General features: G+C 39.1%; 1 protein-coding gene across 1 annotated transcript in view; it reads left to right on the forward strand.

The window, feature by feature from the left end:
• The window catches only part of LOC142842154 (uncharacterized), an 89,418-nt gene that overhangs the window by 53,725 nt on the left and 13,276 nt on the right, over positions 1–22,417 (forward strand). Inside the window, exons 7-8 of the mRNA XM_075959060.1 lie at positions 97–1,104; positions 1,525–1,742. Coding sequence (XP_075815175.1) covers positions 97–1,104; positions 1,525–1,742 — 1,226 coding nt within the window. The remainder of the gene's footprint in view (positions 1–96; positions 1,105–1,524; positions 1,743–22,417) is intronic.

A 22,417-nucleotide genomic window follows, 5' to 3' on the forward strand; every position in this document is an offset into this window, starting at 1 on the left:
TATTCTTCAAACACATGAAAGAAGCCATACTGGAGAGAGGCCCTATGAATGTAACCAGTGTGGTAAAGCCTTTGCATGTCACAGTCTTCTACAAAGGCATGAAAGAAGCCATACTGGAGAGAGGCCCTATGAATGTAATCAGTGTGGTAAGGCCTTCGCACGTCACAGTGATCTTCAAAGTCATGAACGAACCCATACTGGAGAGAAGCCCTATGAATGTAACCAGTGTGGTAAAGCCTTTGCATGTCACAGTTACCTCAGAAAGCATAAAAGAACCCATACTGGAGGGAAACCCTATGAATGTAACCAGTGTGGTAAAGCCTTTGCATGTCACAGTTACCTCCGAAAGCATAAAAGAACTCATACTGGAGAGAAACCCTATGAATGTAATCAATGTTTTAAAACCTTTGCACATCATAGTACTCTTCAAACACATGAAAGAACCCATACTGGAGAGAAACCCTATGAATGTAACCAGTGTGGTAAAGCTTTTGCATATCACAGTCATCTACAAAGGCATGAAAGAAGCCACGCTGGAGATAGGCCTTATGAATGTAACCAGTGTGGTAAAGCCTTTGCATGTCACAGTCATCTACAAAGGCATGAAAGAAGCCATACTGGAGAGAGGCCCTATGAATGTAACCAGTGTGGTAAAGCCTTTGCATGTCACAGTCATCTACAAAGGCATGAAAGAAGCCATACTGGAGAGAAACCCTATGAATGTAATCAGTGTGGTAAGGCCTTCGCACGACACAGTGATCTTCAAAGTCATGAAAGAAGCCATACTGGAGAGAAGCCCTATGAATGTAATCAGTGTGGTAAAGGCTTTGCATGTCACAGTTACCTCAGAAAGCATAAAAGAACCCATACTGGAGGGAAACCCTATGAATGTAACCAGTGTGGTAAAGCCTTTGCATGTCACAGTTACCTCAGAAAGCATAAAAGAACCCATACTGGAGAGAAGCCCTATGAATGTAACCAGTGTGGTAAAGCCTTTGCATGTCACAGTTACCTCAGAAAGCATAAAAGAACCCATACTGGAGGGAAACCCTATGAATGTAACCAGTGTGGTAAAGCCTTTGCATGTCACAGTTACCTCCGAAAGCATAAAAGAACTCATACTGGAGAGAAACCCTATGAATGTAATCAATGTTTTAAAACCTTTGCACATCATAGTACTCTTCAAACACATGAAAGAAGCCATATTGGAGAGAACCCCTATGAATGTAACCAGTGTCGTAAAGCTTTTACATATCACAGTCATCTACAAAGGCATGAAAGAAGCCACACTGGAGATAGGCCCTATGAATGTAACCAGTGTGGTAAAGCCTTTGCATGTCACAGTCATCTACAAAGGCATGAAAGAAGCCATACGGGAGATAGGCCCTATGAATGCAACCAGTGTGGTAAAGCCTTTGCATGTCACAGTCATCTACAAAGGCATGAAAAAAGCCATACTGGAGAGAGGCCCTATGAATGTAACCAGTGTGGTAAAGCCTTTGCATGTCATAGTCATCTACAAAGGCATGAAAGAAGCCATACTGGAGAGAGGCCCTATGAATGTAATCAGTGTGGTAAGGCCTTCGCACGTCACAGTGATCTTCAAAGTCATGAAAGAAGCCATACTGGAGAGAAGCCCTATGAATGTAATCAGTGTGGTAAAGGCTTTGCATGTCACAGTTACCTCAGAAAGCATAAAAGAACCCATACTGGAGGGAAACCCTATGAATGTAACCAGTGTGGTAAAGCCTTTGCATGTCACAGTTACCTCCGAAAGCATAAAAAAAACTCATACTGGAGAGAAACCCTATGAATGTAATCAATGTTTTAAAACCTTTGCACATCACAGTATTCTTCAAACACATGAACGAAGCCATACTGGAGAGAGGCCCTATGAATGTAACCAGTGTGGTAAAGCCTTTGCATGTCACAGTCTTCTACAAAGGCATGAAAGAAGCCATACTGGAGAGAGGCCCTATGAATGTAATCAGTGTGGTAAGGCCTTCGCACGTCACAGTGATCTTCAAAGTCATGAAAGAAGCCATACTGGAGAGAAACCTTATGAATGTAATCAGTGTGGTAAAGCCTTTGCATGTCACAGTAACTTCCGAAAGCATAAAGGAACACATATTTGATAGAAACCCTATGAATGTAACCAGTGTGGTAAAGCCTTTGCATGTCACAGTCATCTCCAAAGGCATGAAAGAACCCATATTGGAGAGAAACATTGTGTATGTAATTAGTGTGGTAAAGGCTTTGTTTATCATAGTCATCTTCAAAGACATACTAACACATACTGGAGACAAACCCTATGAATGTAATGAGTGTGGTAAAGCCTTTGTACGTCACAGTCCTCTTCAAATGCATAAAATATCACACTGGGGATAAACTCTATGAATGTAATCAGTGTGATAAAGCATTTGCATGTATGAATAATCTAAATCATGAGAAAAAATTATACTGCAGAGAAACCCTACAAATGTATTCAGTGTGGTAAAATTTGTGCTTTATATAGGAGTAAAATTTTTGTGCGCAGCAATCTTTTAAAATCTTTGCATATTACAGTAGACATTGACTACCTGAAATAAAAAAGAGGACCTCTTATTATACAGTATTTGGTCAGATCTTTAGCCAAAACATTTATAATCAGCTACACAGTGATTTGGTATTCCCCTCTGTATGCTGTGAATATATTTTGTTGCCTTTGTTTAATAAAAATAGCTGCTTTGGGTCTATGGCATGGCAGAATAGAGCAAGGCGGGAATTCCAAGCAGAGATAGAGGAGAAAAGAAAGTGGAGTCAGACTCCACGTCCTGGAATCTTACTGGTAAATCACTAGTCTTGTGGTAAAATACAAAATAATAGGAATGGGTTAATATAAGATGTCAAAGTTAGTTAATAAGAATTCTAAGCTAGCTGGGCGGAGGTGGTGCATGCCTTTAATCCCAGCACTAGGGAGGCAGAGACAGGCGGATCTCTGTAAGTTTGAGGTCAGCCTGGTCTACAAGAGCTAGTTCCAAGACAGGCTCCAAAGCCACAGAGAAACCCTGTCTCAAAAACCAAAAAAAGAAAAGAAAAAAAAAGAAATCTAAGCTAATAGGCCAAGCAGTGTTTTAATTAATATAGTTTCTGTGTAATTATTTTGGGTCCAGGCAGCCAGGAATGAACAAGGATCTTCTGCCTACAACACAGTGCTATTTCTTCTGTAGAAATAAATTTGACAGTGTTAATCTTTTCAAGCATTATGATGTCATTTTTATACTGTTTGTATTTACAAACTCATGGTAAAATGAATTTATGAATTTATGAAGTCCTATGTGTAGGGTAAATGGGCCAGCTAAGGAAACACATCCTGACTCTGAAATCAGAGCCAGTGAAATACATAATTTTGACTCTGAAACTGGAGACAAAGGAATACATCCTGACTCTAAAACCAAGACAAGGAAATACACTTTGTTTCTGAATCCAGAGCCAATGAAAGAAACACCTGACCCTGAAACCAGACTTAAAAGACTATAAAAGGCAAGTGACAGAACACACTTTGACCCTAAAACAAAAGCCAAAGAAACACACTCTACCCTTGACCAACTGAGCACAAAACCAGCTAATCCCTAAGCTCAAGATCTACCAACCTCTGAGCATGAAATCCAGCCAATCTCTGCATTGTTCAAGATCAGGGATTGACATCTAACCAATTCCCACTCTGAGAATCTTCTCCCTGGGAACACTCTATGACTAAGAAGTCCTATATAAGTTCTGTACATGTTCAGTTGGCTTCTGCCCTGGCAAGACAGCCCCTCTCCTGGATTCTTCCCTTCCAAATAAATTTCTTGAATGAGTTTTGGGTGCAGACCTTCACTGTAGTGGTAAGAAACTTTGTAGTGGATTGGAACAGAGAAGCTTTGGTCACCTCTGCTGGCAAACTCCCTTAAAGGAGCAGGGCAGAAGTAGCAACTCTTCACCAAAGACTGCAACATTTCAGCAAGTTTCCCATTAACTCCAGTGAAGCAGAGAAGTAACAATTTGGGCTGAAGCTGAGAAAAAAATGGGCATCTCTGTTAGGAAACTCCCTAGTGGAGTGGAACAGAAAAGCACTGGGCACCTCTGCTGGGAAACTCCCTTAGGGAAGTGGAACAGAACAGCCATGGGCATGTCTGCTTTGAAGCTCTCTTAGCAGAATGAAGCAGGGTCCAGCTGTGATGGCTCTTTTGGAGAGGAGCAGTATTGCTACATCCTGCATGGAGAACATCTCCCACTGGAACACAGCCTCATATATAGCCGGACTTCCCAATAGCCAGTATTTGTCAGGGACCATCTTTGACAAGTATACCAGTTACCACGGTAGGGGTATGGGGATTAGAAAAATAAGTAAAGAGAATGAAGACATGTAGTAATAAGAGCAGCAGGGCTGTGTCCCCAACACCCCAGCTGCCTGCTCGGCTAGCTTATGCCCCGAAATAATTACACAGACACTGTATTCATTTAATCACTGCTTGGCCCTTTAGCTCTGGCCCTTACTGGCTAATTCTGATATACCGATCAACCCATCTCTAATAATCTGTGAGCACCGGTCTTACTGGGAAGATTCTAGGTCGGAGCTTCATCGGGTGTGTCTGCCTGGGAGCGGGGCATGGCGTCTCTCTGAGGCGTCTGCTCTGGAGAGGAGAGCTGTCGAGTCTGACCTCACTTCCTCTTCCTCCCGGAATTCTGTTCTGTTTTCTCCACCTACCTATGTCCTAACCAATAAAATGGGCCAAGGCAGTTCCTTTATTAGCCAATGACCTTCCTCCATCAAAGACACAAGTGAAAATAATAAAACAGAAGCATAGGATAGTACTGGCAGGGAGTTCCAGTGAATACTGTAAATCTGCCTGCATTTAATTTCCCATTATGTTTATACCCCAATACAACAGGGGGAAGAAGACAAAAGACTGCTTTAACACAATGCCAAGGACAACTAGAACAGTTACTTGCTTCAATACTTTGATTCATCAAGTCCTTAATTACTGAGAAAAACATTCTGTTATTCAGGCAGTGAACCGACCCTAGACCAAGGATCCTAAAGGCAGTCATTCCTTAGGCCAAACATCTTAATTCAAAAGAAGGAGCAGAAGTATTTTTATAATTCTCTCACCTTTGCTCAAGGGGGAGTGGATTTATCTGCCTAGGCCCTCTTAAAGTCCAAAACACAAAACAACCACACCTTAGGTCAGGGTGTGTAGCCATACCTGTTAACAACTTTGCCACCCTGAAACTGACCTTCAGACAAGGTGGAAATAGGCTCATGGTTTGGGGCCTCTACAAGGATACCTTTTCTTCTCATAGCTGTAGGTATCCAGTACACTTTCTTTCACAACTGTAGGTATGGCCTGACTTCTACCAACCAGGCTACCATTTTCTTCAGAGCCCTAGGTATCAGGCTACCTTCCCTCCACAGCTTCAGTTATAGCCAGACTTCTCAACAGTCAGGATTCCTTTCTCCTTATAGCTGTAGGTATCCAGTATACTTTCCCTTCACAGCTGTAGGTATGTCCTGACAGGACAGTGAGGGTACCTTTCTCTTTAGAGCTATAACTACTCAGAATACCTTTTCTCCACAGTTTCAGGCATAGCCTGACTTAATAACAGTCAGGGTATCTTTCCTATCAGCTATAGATATCCAGGATTGTAATTTGAGACTGTTCAGGAAGTTTCTGGAGCCATCTAGACACAAATAGTCACACAGAAAATATATTAGTTACAACACTGTTTGGTCTGTTAGCTCAAGATTCTTATTGACTAATTCTTACATCTTAAATTAACCCATTTCTGTTAATCTCACTATAGGCTGTGGCTTATCAGTAATGTTCTGTTCTGGCATCTTTCTGCTTGAACAACTACATTTCTTTTACTCCACCTATTCTCTCTCTCTCTCTCTCTCTCTCTCTCTCTCTCTCTCTCTCTCTTCCAGCCTGACTATATTCTGCCCTGCTGTAGGCCAAAGCAACTTTTTTTAACCAATGGTAATAAATCATGTTCACAGAATACAGAGGGGAATCCCACATCCCAAGATTGTAGCGGCGTAAACGAATTCAGACAGATTGTAAAAATATATATAGTTTTAATGTAGAAATAGACTTACAGAACCACCATTCCCGCGGAGACCAGGAAAGCAGAAACGACAGCTCAGAGCACGCTCGCCAAATTTAAAGGCAGACATTAGCCCTAGGCGAACACGCCCCCTAAGGGGTGGGACTTATCCCTACATCTCCCCTTTTTGTCTAAATAAGACAGAACTAAACCAAATACAACTACATACAATAACAACAAATAATAAATATAACAAACAATATTGAGAACAAAAGCTTTGCTAAACATTCTATCTCAAGGAGTCCAAATAATGTAAAGAGTAACTACAATTATATAATCTTCAACTCAGTCAAAGATCTGAGAAGGGAATAAACACGACTCAACAAACGAGATATATCCAAAATGTGCAACAATTGACAGAGACAACTGACTACCTGGGCAATCACCCAAAGTCTCGTTTGCAATGTTGAGTCAACCAATTTTGGCTAAGGCCTAACATAACTGACATACCATTATTAAAGGCAAGGAACTTTTCAAAACTATCTTACCCTGTCTTGGCAGGATATGACAGTCCCGTTTTATCCATTGATGCATGCTCTGTATCTGTGTCAGTGGTTGAGGTATGGGCATTTCTTTGCCCAAAGGCCAGTTCTGCCAAATAGAAAGGCTCCAGGTGGAGTGTCTTTGGTGCTCAACATTCTCTCGGGAATAGAGTGGTGTTGCCAGGAGCAATTGTGTCTCACTATCACGAAACTCTGAGTTAGATTAAAGGCCATTTTCTACAGCTCTTTGAAGAGGTTGAAGATTATCTATCTATACTGACGATAATCTCTATAAATCTAAAGAACCTGATTAGTCTGATTATAAATGACAAAATTAGATGACTATTTATCTATATAATTCTCAATATCTATCTAACTTAAAGACTAAGACAATAAACAACTGTGTAACAAATGAGGATAATGACCTCCAAATATAAACACTGTACAAATATACATTGCAATATGGCAAATATATATTAATACACAAACATTATATAATTTTCTTAATCAGAGGTAGAAATGTACACTGCAATGTGGTAAATATTTACAATATATATATATCAATACAATATATGTCAATACATAAAAATGTTTTAAACAGACATAGAAACATGCATGCATACAATAGTCAATATAATTTAACTTTGTTTCAATATACAAGAATTGATACCAATATATTTGTCTAAAAGCAGTAACTCACAATTATAAATCTATTATCACATCATTCCCTCTTTTTTTTTCAAAATGATCCCTGAGCTTATAAAATTCCTCCCCCAACCTCCCATCCCCTAAATGATGTCCCTAAACCCAGGGGTAAACTTTACTGGGAGAGGGGACGTCGTCCTCTAGAATTACTTCCAGCTCTCATGGGGGCAACGTTCTTTCTGGGGGATCCTGTGAAAGTAAAATGATGGTTAAATTTCAAGATCAATGTCTTTTAAAATTGCAAATAGTCTCTGAGTATTTTGTGAAGGTCTGGCCAGAATGTTGTACAAGATGTGCACCATTTCAGCTAACCAAGTTGGGATCGTCTTGTGCAGCTGGTATCCAAAACAGGTCTTGTAGTAGTGCTATCAGTATCATGACGTCATATCAGCCAGGTAGAGTTGTTGTTGTGGGGCCCCATCTTCTTCCTGGAAACTTCAAATGTCACTTCAGGAAAAACTCATTGTTCATTGTGAGAAACCTAAACATTAATCATATAGACATATATATACATACATATATATATTCAATAAAAGGCATGATAGATATATTCAATGAAAAATATGATAGATATGAAGAAAAGCAAAGATGTTTTCTAAACTCATATTTCTTTCTGTCCCATATCATGGCTCTTGACATGAGACAGAAACTCCAGAAACTCTGGGTTTTTCTCTTACTAACAGGCTTGGAATTGGAGAGGGACTGAGCCAGAGTCCAACTTCAAAACCAGCTCTATATATTTATGAAGAAATGTTTAATAAGACATATAAATAAAAATTAATACTTACAAAATGTGTCCATCCATCAGTAATTAAATATTCAGGGTCCCTCAATTTCTTTGAAGATGAGTATTTTCCTGTGGAGATAAGAAAAGAACCCTGCCTCCAACCTATCTGTATTTCTTACCATCAGTATGTTCGCCATCCTTATGAAAGAATTGTTATTTATCTTTTCCAAGTGGCTTCTCTTCTTCAAACCGAACCTTTATTAATTTTGATGGTATCCACAATTTTTCCTCACCTGTGGAGATAAGAGCAAAACCTCTTCCCCAACGTAGCACATATCCTGGCTTCCATTGTGAGGTCAGCACATCCTTGAAATAAACTGGTTGATTTAGTTCAGTAGACTTTTCCATTATCCAATGTCTTTCTGCAGCCGTTGTTCCTTTCTCATTAGTGTTGAGAAAATTCAAGGTTAACAAAGCATTATGTAGCCTATTTCTGAGGGTGTTTTCCACCCCTTTCTGTTTGTTCAACATATCTTTTATAGTTCGATTTGATCTTTCTATGACTGCTTGACCTGTAGGATTGTATGGTATACCTGTAACATGCTTGATATTGTAATAATCAAAAAAACCGTTTCATTTTCCTAGAAACATAAGCAGGACCATTGTCCGTTTTTATTTGTGTAGGTATACCCATGATAGCCATGACTTCTAATAAATGAGTGATTACTGAATCAGCTTTTTCTGAACTTAAAGCAGTTGCCCACTGAAAGCCTGAATAAGTGTCAATGGTGTGATGAACATATTTTAATTTGCCAAATTCTGCAAAGTGGAACACATCCATCTGCCAGATTTCATTCCTTTGGGTGCCCTTTGGATTAGCCCCTGCAGCCAGTGGCGTTTGGTTATAGAAAGAGCAAGTAGGGCATTTCTTTACAATCTCCTTAGCTTGTTGCCATGTAATTGAAAACTCCTTCTTCAAACCTTTGCTATTAACATGATGTTTTTTATGAAATTCAGAGGCTTGTAGCACACTACCAATCAGTAATTGATCAATTTCTGCATTACCTTGTGCTAGAGGACCTGGCAGACTGTATGGGATCGGATGTGTGTTATGTACATAGGACAAAGCCTGTTCCTGATCAAATCTTGAACCTGGAGAAACAATGAGGTTAGTTCAGTATCATCAGGTATAAATTCAGCAGTTTCAATATGTAAAATAACTCTTTCTGCGTATTGTGAATCTGTAACTATATTAATAGGTTCTTTAAAATCCCTTAGCACCATAAGAATGGCATATAATTCTGCCTTCTGGACAGAATTATATGGACTTTGTTCCACCTTATCCAAGTCTTCTGATTTGTAACCTGCCTTCCCTGATTTATTGGCATCAGTATAGAATGTACGGGCTCCAGTTATTGGAGCATCACAGACGATTCGAGGAAGAATCCAAGAAGTTCTCTTTATGAAGTTAAGCCGCTTGCTTTTTGGATAGTTGTTATTAATGTCTCCCAAAAAATTAGCACAAGCTCTTTGCCATGGTTCATTATCTTCCCATAATTTCTTTAGTTCATCAGCAGTGAAGGGCACTATAATTTCTGCTGGGTCTATGCCTGCTAGTTGACGAAGTCTCAGCTTGCCTTTTATAATTAACTCAGAGACTTTTTTCACATAAGTTTTCAGTTTCTTACTTGGTTTATGTGGTAAAAAGATCCATTCCAAAATAATATCATCTCTATGCATTAAAATTCCTGTAGGAGAAATTTTTGATGGTAGTATGACAAGAATACAATCGAGCTCTGGATTCACCCTGTCCACATGTGCCTGTTGTAATTTTTCCTCAATCATTGTCAGTTCCTTTTCTGCTTCAGCTGTTAATTCTCTGGGACTGTTTAAATCTTTATCACCATCCAAGGTTTTGTTCAAATGAATTATTAGATCAGGTGTTATTCCAATAGCTGGTCGTAGACTGGAAATGTCTCCTAACAGTCTTTGAAAGTCATTAAGAGTCCGTAGGCGATCTCTCCTAATTTGTGCTTTTTGTGTCTTAATTTTTTGCAAACCTATTTTATAACCTAAATAATTAACAGAATCTCCCTTCTGAATCTTTTCAGGAGTGATTTGCAATCCCCATTTAGGTAAAAGTATCTTTATTTCTTCAAACAGTCTGTTCAAGGTATCCATGTTTGAATCGGATAACAAGATGTCGTCCATGTAATGGTATACTATAGATTTGGGAAATTTCTTGCGTATTATTTGCAATGGTTGGTTCACAAAATATTGGCACAGGGTGGGGCTATTTAACATACCCTGGGGGAGAACGGTCCAGTGGTACCTCCTCGAAGGTTGAGAATTGTTATAAGTAGGCACTGTGAAGGCAAATTTTTCTCTATCTTCTTTTTGCAAAGGTATAGTGAAAAAACAATCCTTTAAATCAATAACTATGAGAGGCCATCCTTTTGGTAATAAAGAGGGCAAAGGAATTCCAGATTGCAGAGGGCCCATAGATTGAATAACCTTGTTGATGGCCCTGAGATCTGTCACCATTCTCCATTTACCTGAGTTTTTCTTAACCACAAATACAGGAGAATTCCAAGGGCTGGTAGATTCTTCTATATGTCCAGCATCTAATTGTTCTTGTACCAGCTGTTCTAAAGCCTGTAACTTTTCCTCAGCTAAAGGCCATTGCTTTGTCCATATTGGTTTCTCAGTCAACCATTTTAGAGGCAAGGCTGTTGGTATCTCTGAAGGGACATCAATTGCTTGTTCTTGTACAGCCCGAATGGTCGGTTTTCTCCATTTGTAATATCTTTTAATATTATTCTCAGAAATATAGGCTCTAGAAGTATCAGGAATGTTAATTTCGGTATTCCATTGTTGTAATAGGTCACAACCCCATAAATTCATTGCGATATTGGCTACATATGGCTTTAATTTTCCTATTTGTCCCTCTGGCCCTATACATTCAACCCATCTCGTGCTCTGCCTTACTCGAGATAGGGTTCCAATTCCCAGGAGCTGAACATTTACATTCTGAAGAGGCCAATACAGATGCCAAGATTCTGGGGTAATGATACTTACATCAGCACCTGTGTCCAGCAGGCCAGTAATAAAAATGCCATTTACACACACTCTCAGTTTAGGTCTTTGATCATGTATAGAAGTTTGCCAAAACACATGTAACTTATCTTTCTGATCATTATTGCTTGTAACAGTAGGCATGGGGCTTCCTAATTGTCCTGATGAGGCACGTTCTCTGCAGAAACTGGATATTATTGAACCGTGTTTGCCATGGGGGCCTGTGAGGCCCCCCTCTCACGTTTCCCCACTGTATCAGGTTGCCTTGTCTATCTCTTGTAGACTTGCATTCATTCGTCCAATGTCTGTCTTTTCCACATCTTCTACATAAACCTGAAGGCTGAGTCCTCCTATTTCTGTTATTTCTAGAAGATGCATCATTATTATTTCTGAAAGATGCATTATTATTATTATTTCTGAAAATCCGTTGTCTACAATTCCGTTTCATATGACCCATTTTGCCACAATTAAGACATTTGGTATTCTGGTGTCTCCTTTTACCACTGGAAATTGCTTCTTCTACCCATGCTTCAGTGCCATAATCAAATGTATCAACATTGAGTGTATGCAAGACCCATTCTTCCAAAGGTGCTGATCTGAGCTTTAAAGGCCCCCAAATCCTTTTGCATTCCACATTTGTACAGCCTTAGTTAATCTTTGTAAAAAGTCACTAAAGGGTTCTCTCTGACCCTGTTTAACTCTGACAAATGATTCCATTCTCTGTCCTGGGTCTTGTACCCTGTCCCAAGCCCTTAAGGCTGCTGTAGTACACATGGAGAGTGTGTTTTCATCCAAATTAGCTTGTTCCTGAGGGTCGGAAAAGAGCCCTTCACCTAGAATTTTATCTAGGGAAATGTCAATTCCCTTTGCTTTTTCCTGCTGTTCTAAGAGTTTAGCCTCTTGCCTGAATAAGCATTGCCATTTCAATTGTGGTCCACTCTCAAGTACTGCAGAGCTCAGCTGGAGCCAGTCCAAGGGGGTTGCTTTGTTTGTCGTGGCCCAAGATCTTAGCATCTCTTTAACAAAAGAGGCTTGCATCCCAAAAGTCATGACAGCCTGCTTAATTTCCTTGAGGTCATTCATACGGACAGGCTCCCATGTATCCTCCTTGATGACCCTAGGGTTTCTGGAACCAACCACCTTCTCTGTTGTTATTACTGGAAAGGCAGGTAGAGCTGTCGGTAGAGCTTTGTGGAAATTGTCCCGGAGAGATTTACCCACAGATGTAGTTAAAATTTGCCCTTCTACCCTTTGCTCTTCTTCATCAGAATTTAGAAATTCCTCAATCTTTTCAATTCTATTCACTATTGCCTTCTGCAATGTCTGAATCTCCTGTCCAGAATTATGTTCCAAAGCCTTCATTGAGGATTCTAAAGTATGAAGTTTGTCCGTTAGAGATAACATCTTATCTTTGGACATAATTTTTATGGCATAAACTGTGCCTTCTTGTATTGACACTCTTTCCATCAATTTGTCATAAGCTTTAGACAAAATCTGATTGTCACATTCAGCAGTTTTGATTCTCTCAGTTAATGTTTCATTTCCTACAGAAAGGGACTGAATCTTATTGTCCAAATCAGCTGTTCCCTCTTCCATAGTAATGAATTTCTCCTTAATATCAGCCACTAATGTTTCAGTTCCTACAGAGAGGGACTGAACCTTACGATCCAGATCAGCTGTTCCCTCTTCTATAGTAATGAATTTCTCCTTAACATCAGCCTGGAGAACCTCAAACTGATTCTTGAGAAGATTGTTATCAGCCTGGAGAACTTCAAACCGATTCTCGAGAAGATTGTTATCAGTCTGGAGAACTCCAAACTGATTCTTGAGAAGATTGTTATCAGCCTGGAGAACTTCAAACTGATTCTCGAGAAGATTGTTATCAGCCTGGAGAACTTCAAACTGATTCTTGAGAAGATTGTTATCATTCTCAATTGTTTTTAAGCGTTCAATCTCTGCCTTAAGAATCCTGGATTCGTCTCGTAAAGACTTTATCATATTTCTATTATCAAACCATTTGGTGCCAATGAAAACTACGAATCCCAGAAGGATCCATAGAAGTGGGGTGATAGACACCTCTTGTAAAATCTCCCACATGGTACAATTAAAAAAACTGTTAAATTCTTGAACAGTAATGTGTTCAGATATTTTATTTATAAAAGAAAAAATTTTTTACCTGCAATGATCGGTTCCTGTCAGTGGTGGTCTCTGTGTTTTTGGAGCCTGTCCTAGAACTAGCTCTTGTAGACAAGGCTGGCCTCGAACTCACAGAGATCCGCCTGTCTCTATCTCCCAAGTGCTGGGATTAAAGGCGTGCACTACCATGGCCTGGCAGGCCTCAAACTCACAGAGATCCGTCTGCCTCTGCTTCCCAAGTGCTGGGATTAAAGGTGTGTGCTACCACTGCCTGGCCGGCCTCAAACTCACAGAGATCCGCCTGCCCTTGCCTCCCAAGTGCTGGTATCAAAAGCGTTCGCCACCACTGCCCGGCCAAGTCACTTTGTGTCAGACCAAATCTGCCGCTGTGGCAGCTTTTGTTGCAAAACCGCAGGTACTTGAGCTTCTGCTAATTCAGGCAGTGTGGTTTCGCTGCAAAACTTAGCCAAGGCAGGCAGAATGGGCCTGTGTGGCCAAGTATTTCTTTGACTTGGCACTGGGGCCGGAGTCACGAACTGAAAAACAGCACCCGGGAGGGTGCTGTGTTAGCTAGAGGGCTACCCGCTTGAGTCGGGGCAAAATAGCCCAACGTTGGATGCCAAAATGTAGTGGCGTAAACGAATGCAGACAGATTGTAAAAATATATATAGCTTTAATGTAGAAATAGACTTACAGAACCACCGTTCCCGCGGAGACCAGGAAAGCAGAAGCGACAGCTCGGCGTGCTCGCCAAATTTAAAGGCAGACATTAGCCCGAGGCGAACACGCCCCCTAAGGGGCGGGACTTATCCCTACACAATATACCTTCTCTTCACAACTGTAGGTATAGCCTGACTTCTGACAGTCAGTGTTGTAGGGAGGTTGCTTGTTTGGTTCCCAGGCACCTGGCTAGCTTAGATCTGAAATAATCACACAAACACTGTATAAATTAAACAACTGCTTGGCCCATTAGCTCTGGCTTCTTATTGGCTAAGTCTTACATATAAATTTAACCCATTTCTATTAATCTGTGTATGGTCTTGTGGCTGTGACTTACTGGGTAAAATTCCCAGCATCTGTCTTCAGCATCTCCATGGCATCTCACTTACTCTGCCCTTCTTTCTCCCAGCATTCAGTTCAGTTATCACTGCCGAACTAAGTCCTGCCCTATCAACAAGCCAAGGCAGTTTTGTTATTCATTAACGGTAATCACATCACACAGAGGGGAATCCCACATCAGATCAGGGTATCTTTCTCCACACAGCTGTAAATATCCAGACTACCTTCCTTTCATAGCTGTAGGTATAGTCTGACTTCTGACAGTCAGGATAACTCCCCCCCCCAGAGCTGTAACACTTGCACTATGAATTTTAACAGTAATGTAACCCTTTTAGATTTTATATTTCTCCTCAATTGAATGGAATCACTGATTCAGGTGTAAAACTTTATTTGTTCCTTTTCTGTTGCTGTGATATAATGTCTAGGTCAACTTATAAAAATTAATTTGGCCTTTGGCTCCAGCGGCATACAGGATCGTCATGAAAGTACATGACAGCTGGACAGTGGTGGCATACACTTTTGATCCCACTCTCAGGAGGCAGAGGCAGGTGGGTCTCTGTGAGTTTGAGGCCAGCCTGGTCTACAAAGCTAGTTCTAGGACAGACTTCAAAGCTACAGAGAAACACTTTCTCAAAAAAGAAAGAAAGATAGTGTTATGGCTACAACTGTCTAACATGACAGCTAAAACAGGAAGCTGAGAACTCAAATCCTTGACCTACAGCATGAAGCAGAGGGTATAAACTAGAAAAGCCTACCCCCAGTGACTTATTTCCTCCAGCAGGACAGCATTTCATAAGTCTTCCCAAATGATTCCATCAACTTAGAAGGATTGATTTCTCAGACTTCAAGCCTGCCTGATTGCTTCATGGTGAAGAAAAACTCTGTAAGCCATTAGGTGCCTTAACACCTATATTATAGGAATGAATTCTTACATAAGAAAAAATTTTCATGAGTGAAAATATGTTTAAAGAATTGTTTTGATTGTGATTATGTGATATCAGTGTGCTTTGTGTGGGTATGTGAATGTGCATGCTGGTTTCTGATATATTAGATTCTAGGATTTTATTGCAGAAATTACAGGAGGTTGTCAAAAAATCAGACCTTGGTCCAGGTAGCAAACATTTCTTAACTGCCCAGCCATGTTTCTAGTGCTCTAAATATTTTAAAGCCTATTTTTCAATTAAAAGACAGAAATAGGAATAAACTCACATAAAAGAAAACGCTTTCTGAAAATGATTTTGTAAAGGCTTTAGACATTACAGTTGTCTTCAGCTTCAAGAAAAAATTAATGATCCATTTATTTTTCATCATAGCCTTGAAGGAAGTAAATTATTTACTATGCTCACTGAAGACTGATGGTAGAGATCACTGCATTGTGGTTTCTACTTTGAAACATTTGAGGTAGATACTAAAGTGTGCTCCATGTGTGACAGATCCATTTAGTGAAGTTTATTTTGTGGTCCTTATATTTCTTCTGTGACCTTTGTTAATCTGTTGTGTTTTTACTTAGTGATAGGTATTTTCCTACTATAATGTGTAGAATGGTAACCCCATCATCTAATTGATTCATTTTTTGTATCTAAATATCAGGCAGTGTGTGATCATACTTTTTAAGTAAGAGCATCTATGAAATGGTGATGGGTTGTTGCTCCTGGTTTTGTTTTTCATATTTCCACAAATTCTCAAATTCCCTTGAGATTTTCTTGTTTGTTATTCAGTTTTGCCTAGATGCTAGTAATGATTCAGGGATACATTTGAACTCATGATCCTCATGAGTCTACCTCCTTAGTACAAGTCTAAGGGTAGATGAAGTACTCACAACATTTGCTCTTTGGTCAACACAATTTAACAATGTTAATGTTAAAAATGCTTAAGAGAAGAGAATATAAGAAACATTAATGATCTCGTGTGTGTACTCAAAACAGTATTTTTATTTATCTGGTAGAGATGTAATAAAGTAGGATAATGAACATTCAACTGTGTATCTCATACCATAGCTTGATGTTTTATATGTGTGTTATAAATATATATTAGAATATATATACATAATACTGATGTTCCATGCTTCCCCACTCCCAATTAGTTAACCATTTTATCTTGAAGAATTGCCTTCTAAGGAAATTATCCAAAGATGTCAGGTAATGTAAGGGCACTAAGATTTATTTTGTAACAGATTTACGGTGTGTGTGCAATGTGATTATGGGTTTTTAGGACCAATGCAGATATTTGGAGACCAGAATACCACTTTGCAGTTTCTACTTTTGGTCCTCTTAATATGATGATCAAGGTCAGTTTTCCATCCTTGCACACCACAGACCTTTCCCATGGAGCCATTTCCCTGGTCCTCAAATAAGATTATGAGGAATATTATAATAGTAAACTATTGTCCTCTTTTCAGATTGTAAACAAGACAGATGAACACTGTATAATTTGAATGCAAAATCCTCTTTGCATAGGAAAATATTTATATGATCAAACTGCCACACCAACTCCAGTGTCGTCTGTGTGACATGACATATGTCATTATACCGGATGGGAGCTACGTATCCTATGGGACTAGGCTTTCTGGAGGTCAATGGAAGACAGCCTGGTATTAGCCACCGCTGAGGCATAGACGGGTTTCTCGATTAGATGGCTATGCGGGATATGAACTTTGCACAAATTCTTTCATAATAATGATAATCTTTATATATATAAGACAAGGATCATTCTCTTCAGAAACAGCCCTACAGCAGAACCTTTGTCATACACAGGGTGTATGATGAGCAGGGGAATAGATGGGTTAATGTTGATGGACAAAGACTGTTATATAATACTTTGAACTTTATGGATAGGCTTGCTAGATCCCAACCCCCATGATATCTGCTGCATAAGAAGGTATTAAAAAGTATAGTTCAACAGGTGCAGAGAACTGACTAGGTATATTTAGTCACTAGATGAAATAAAGGGTTAGGAAGAGGAAGGGCCATGATAGCGATAATGAGACAGAAACTTTCTATTCATAAGATGAAGCCACTTGTCTGAGGTTTACAGTCCCAAGGACAAGATTTCCTCTTCTAAGGATGTTTTATGTCTAACACCTCTTCCTGATAATGTACTTTTCTTAAATGTTGCTGATGTGACTAAAAGAAGCTTTCATACTGTGCCAACCAATGACACATGACCTTCTGATTTGTTCTTTGTTTGAATACTATATAATGAAAACATGAATTCAGTAAAATTGCGGCAGATTCCAACCACTCTCTTGTGTGTTGTGTCTGTCTGTCATTCACCGAACTTGTGCCTTCCTGTTACCAGGACGCTGCTTCTCCCATGGTCTGAGTGGCTCCCCTGAGCTGGTCCATGGCACAAACATTTTTTTAACTTGTTTATTCTGGGGACTAAACATTTTTTATAACACTTTCTCAAAAACCACAATTGAATTTCAATTAATTGTCTCATTCATTAAAATTGGTTGCTGATAAGCCTGATGACCTGTGTTCTATCTCGGGGTGGTCCATATTGCTCCTACTAGTTTTTCCTTTTATTTCTAAACTTGGGAAGTGGCATATGCACACTCCTACACACATAAATAATTTTTAATCCTGAATAAGTGCAATTGAGACCAATTGCAGTCAAAGAAATCCCTAGGTTTCATCACTAAAACTCACATAGGGGAAGAAAATAATAGACATATACACACAAACACTGTTGAAACATTTTTACATGGATAAAGTTAATAAAGCAAAGACAATGACCCAATTATTGAGCACATATTAAATTATTACACATTTCAATTACAGAATTTCAAGAAATTTACTCTTCATCAGAAGAATGATGGTCCCTTTTAAATCATACTTTATTTTTCATTCTCTGATTCAATGATAGGTCATTTAAAAACATATACCTCAACTGGATTTAGAGGTGCGTGGCTATAATCCTAGCACTTGAAGGATTGTATTTGGCCAGTCTCTGAGTCTGTGGCCATCTTGGCGCCCATAGTGAATTCCATTGCAGCTATGGCTCTGTGGACATTCCCTGTGTCAAAAATTCCAAAAATACAATCTTATCTCAAATTTTGGAACTTTTCCTAATATAATCTGGCTGGACTCTGAATGGTTTTAACAAAAGCTTTTATAGTCTTACATCAAGAGAACTGTGTTAACAATGAAACTCAGAAACAATATGGAGAGGTAAAGAAATCCATTAAATTCTTTGACAACCATCAAGAGGGGACTTTCCTCACCTTCAAGTGATAGAAGACAGAAGGAATAGTAGCTCATCTTCATCTTTAGCATTATTATGACCTGGAGAGTTGGCTCAGTAGTGCTGCTCCTCTTGGACACTGAAGTTTAATTCCTGGCACCTATATCTGATTCTTCAGAATGACTTGTATTTCACAGTCTTGGAGATCTGGTGCATTTATCTGGCCTCCTAGGGAACCAGATATGCAAATGGTGGAAAGACATCTATGTATATGATTACATATTGTTAAAAGGGTTTTCTTCAGGTGTCTATTACCTTAGAAAAGAATAAAATTTAATTTAAGTGTATAAGTTTTGCCAGTGAGGTACCAATGGCATGCCAGGAACCAGTAGTGACTAGAAGATGCTGTCTGATCCCCTGTGACTGGAGTTACTGAAAATTGTAAACTGTCTTTTGGGTGCTGTAAATCAAAAGTCAGGCTCTGCGGGTGAGCAGCCAGTGTTTTAAGTGCTGAGCCTTCTATTCAGTCCCATGAACATGTCATTAATAGCAATAAGGTGTGACTGGTTGATCTAAGTAACAGATGACTCCCATCAAATGCAGCCTTCCTGTCTTAAGGTCCACTGTCTTCCAACTATGAGCAATATTGTTTTGCTTCATCTTTGTATTATAATTCATCAAGAGACTAGAGCACAGTACTGTCTTTATTCTACAGATGGTTGAAACCCAGGCTCATGGAGATTGGTGGAGTTTTAATATAATTAAGTGTAACTGCTCATTTTACTCATCCCATCATTCTAACGAATGATTAAATGGAGTTAAAGCCAACTAAGTCAAGCATGGTTACAGATGTATAACCATGGTACTTAGAAAGTGGAGGCAGGAATTTCAGGATTTCAAAGTCATCTAAAATGAGAATGGTCAGTAGGGTATGGTGGAAGGCCCATTGAACCCAGAGAGCCTGTGGTTTGCTCAGGACAGTGTCCATAGTCTTTCCTAGAGCCCTAAAACTTCAGGGCTGTGGCACCAGCAAATGTTAGCTGAGGTATTTGCCAATCTAAGTTTTTTATTCATGATAATGTTTTCTGTCCAAGTCAGCCTAGGTCACTTAAGGGTCAGAATTATGTCGCTCAATAAAGATTACAATTCTCTTACAATTGGGTGAATTAGCCTCAGGCAGGGATGAGATCCCTATTTGTGTATCTGAAACAACATGCTCAGTTCTGAAACAATAACACAAAACCAACAGAAATGGACCCAGCAGGTTTTATTAATATAGTTGTACATCCTTATTCATACAGACTTAAGGAAGGAATTAGAAAAAAAAATTTGGGAATAAATTTTAAATAAAAATGCAGCTTGCAAGATAGCTTAGCAATTAAGAACACTGGGTGTTGTTGCAGTTGGCACAGGTTACATTGCCAAAAACCATGGTTGCTTACCATCTCCTGCAACTCCAGTTCCAAGGGATCTGATTCATTTATCTGGCTTCTGCGGGTACTGCACAGAGACACCTGTGGGTAAACACCCATATACATAAAATAAAACTTAAAAAATGAGATTCTGTACAGTAATGTCACAGACTTGAAATAAACACCAATCAGGGCTGTTCATCAAAAAAGCAACTGTGGCCTTTCTCTGAGACAGCTAGCTTGGAGGCAAAAGAATGATTATTTTGAGGTTAGAATGGCTCAGAATAGCTGTTGACTTAAGAACAATCACAGTGTGGATAGGTGACTTTCCCATAATATTGTTTTAATTTGTATTCTATGTCCTTTGTATGTGTGAGGATTGTAGCATCAATTCATCTTAAATGTATCTTTTAGATCATATATTAAGATCTATTTCTCTTTTAAGTCATACATTGTGATATATTTTATTTTTATCATAATGCATAATCTAAAAGATAGTTTTGTTCTGTAAATCTCCATCTGCCTAAGTGGCTAGACTTGCATTCTCCTGTCCCTATTTACACTGTTCAATGTATAACCTCAGGCCTGAACCTAAAAAAAGACTTAAGGATGACAGCATGTGTGGAATGCAAAATCTGGACCAGGTTGTCTCCTCTTTTAGCATTAACCACCATGAATGCATACTGTTATTAACGGAATTTATGTCTATTAAACTTTAAGTGTGTGAATTATTTATCACTGGGAAGACATATTAATTCTAGAATAGCAGTACCTCAAGCATTGTAGAAAAATGTTTCTGAGAAAAACGTTTCTTTCTTGGATTAGGTAGCCTTGATCCCACACCATTGCTCCCCAGAGCAATGACCTTGTTGTCCTTGTAATTAAACTAAATTCTTAGATGAAAGAACACAATGACCACTGAGCACTAAAATTAAAAATTTAAGACATGTAGTCAACTGTCCATCACAGTAACAGGAAAAGGATTTGTATGCGGAGCATGGCTTCCACTTTCAGACCAGAATAGGAGGAATAGTTTATTGCATACACTGTAGGTAGGCAAACAGCTGCTGGAGTCACCATTATGAAATAGGACCTGATTGTGACAGGATCAGTGATTTTGTAATTTCCCAGCATATGTTAATCTGTCATGAGAATGAAGGCAGGCTAGATTTGGGCCGTATAATTCTGGAAGGTTAGCTTGAGTCAATAAATATTGACTTTCTAACAAGGGAACTCTCCTATGCTTATATGTTCAATCCTACCTGTCATGATTCTATCCATTAGCTGCAGCTGTGTCTTTCAGGTCACAGGTCTCAGCAGCTGACACTGCACATGGGGCATGGTGAAGTAATGCCTTTTAATGCCAGTCTCTCTACCAGGGAAGGTTTTTCTCTTGTCCAAAGTCAGTATAACTGTGTTTTTAAAAAAATTATACTTATGTTTTTTAAAAAGATAATTGCTATTTTCACTTTTTAAATTTTATTTACCTTAAATGTTCTAATCTCTGCACTAATCTATTTGTTTCTATTCCCTATTATTTCCAGGTCATTAAGAATTTCTTTCCATTTTTTCTCAAATGCTGTTGATTATTTATTTCTGTCTCCTGTAGCTTAGGCTTATCTCACACTACATATTTGAGAATTCCTTTGAACACCCAATCCTGCTCCTGCTACCCAGAAAGCAAGTCCTGCAATTGCTTCAAGATTGGGCCTTAACTGCTCAGTGAGAAGGATAATAGATGAGTAAATGAGTGTCCTCCAGCTTCTCTGGATTTTATTATGAACTTGCAAATAAAGAGGGACCCATGTGAGAATTGAGTTCACTGACAAACTGTAAAGCAGGTGTAGTCCCAGCACAGAAAGGGATGGGCAAGAAGGAAGATGAAAGTTTTCCCCCTTTCGACCGTAGCTTACATTAGAAATAAGCAGTGAGGTAATCAATTTTAGATGATTATTAAATCTCCTGACTAGCCATTTCTTGCATTCACAGAGCAAGGAATCAAGAATCTGGATAAAGAACAGAGCTTATCATGAAACCAAATTAAAATAGCAATACTAGTTTGACCAAAATAGAACTGAATAAAATGGCATGACCCTGCCTAAAAGAACTGTTATTTTACATGTTTAAGATGGACAGCCCGAGATGACATGTGTGACTAATATTTTGTGCTCTCTAATATAAATCCGTAGTCTCTGGAGCACATGATCATAAATCCTTTTTAGGAATAATTTTTAGAGTAATTTTGTGGATTATAGTTGCATCATTTCCATCATTTCTTTCTTGCCTCTAAGCCCTTCCCTAGATACTTCATTGTTTTTTAATTCATGGCCTCATTTTGATTTAACAAGACTTACTGTTTGAATGTGACCTATTTTTGGCTTCAGGACTTCTGAGCTCTGAGGAAAAGGGTTGGTTACACTGGTCAGTGACTCTATAATAGAATACATACACAAGAGACCCTGTATATTGGAAGAGGAACAGGAGACTGGAAAGCTTTCTACTAAAAT

This window comes from Microtus pennsylvanicus, unplaced genomic scaffold, assembly GCF_037038515.1.
Source record: "Microtus pennsylvanicus isolate mMicPen1 unplaced genomic scaffold, mMicPen1.hap1 Scaffold_148, whole genome shotgun sequence".
NCBI classification, from domain to species: Eukaryota; Metazoa; Chordata; class Mammalia; order Rodentia; family Cricetidae; genus Microtus; species Microtus pennsylvanicus.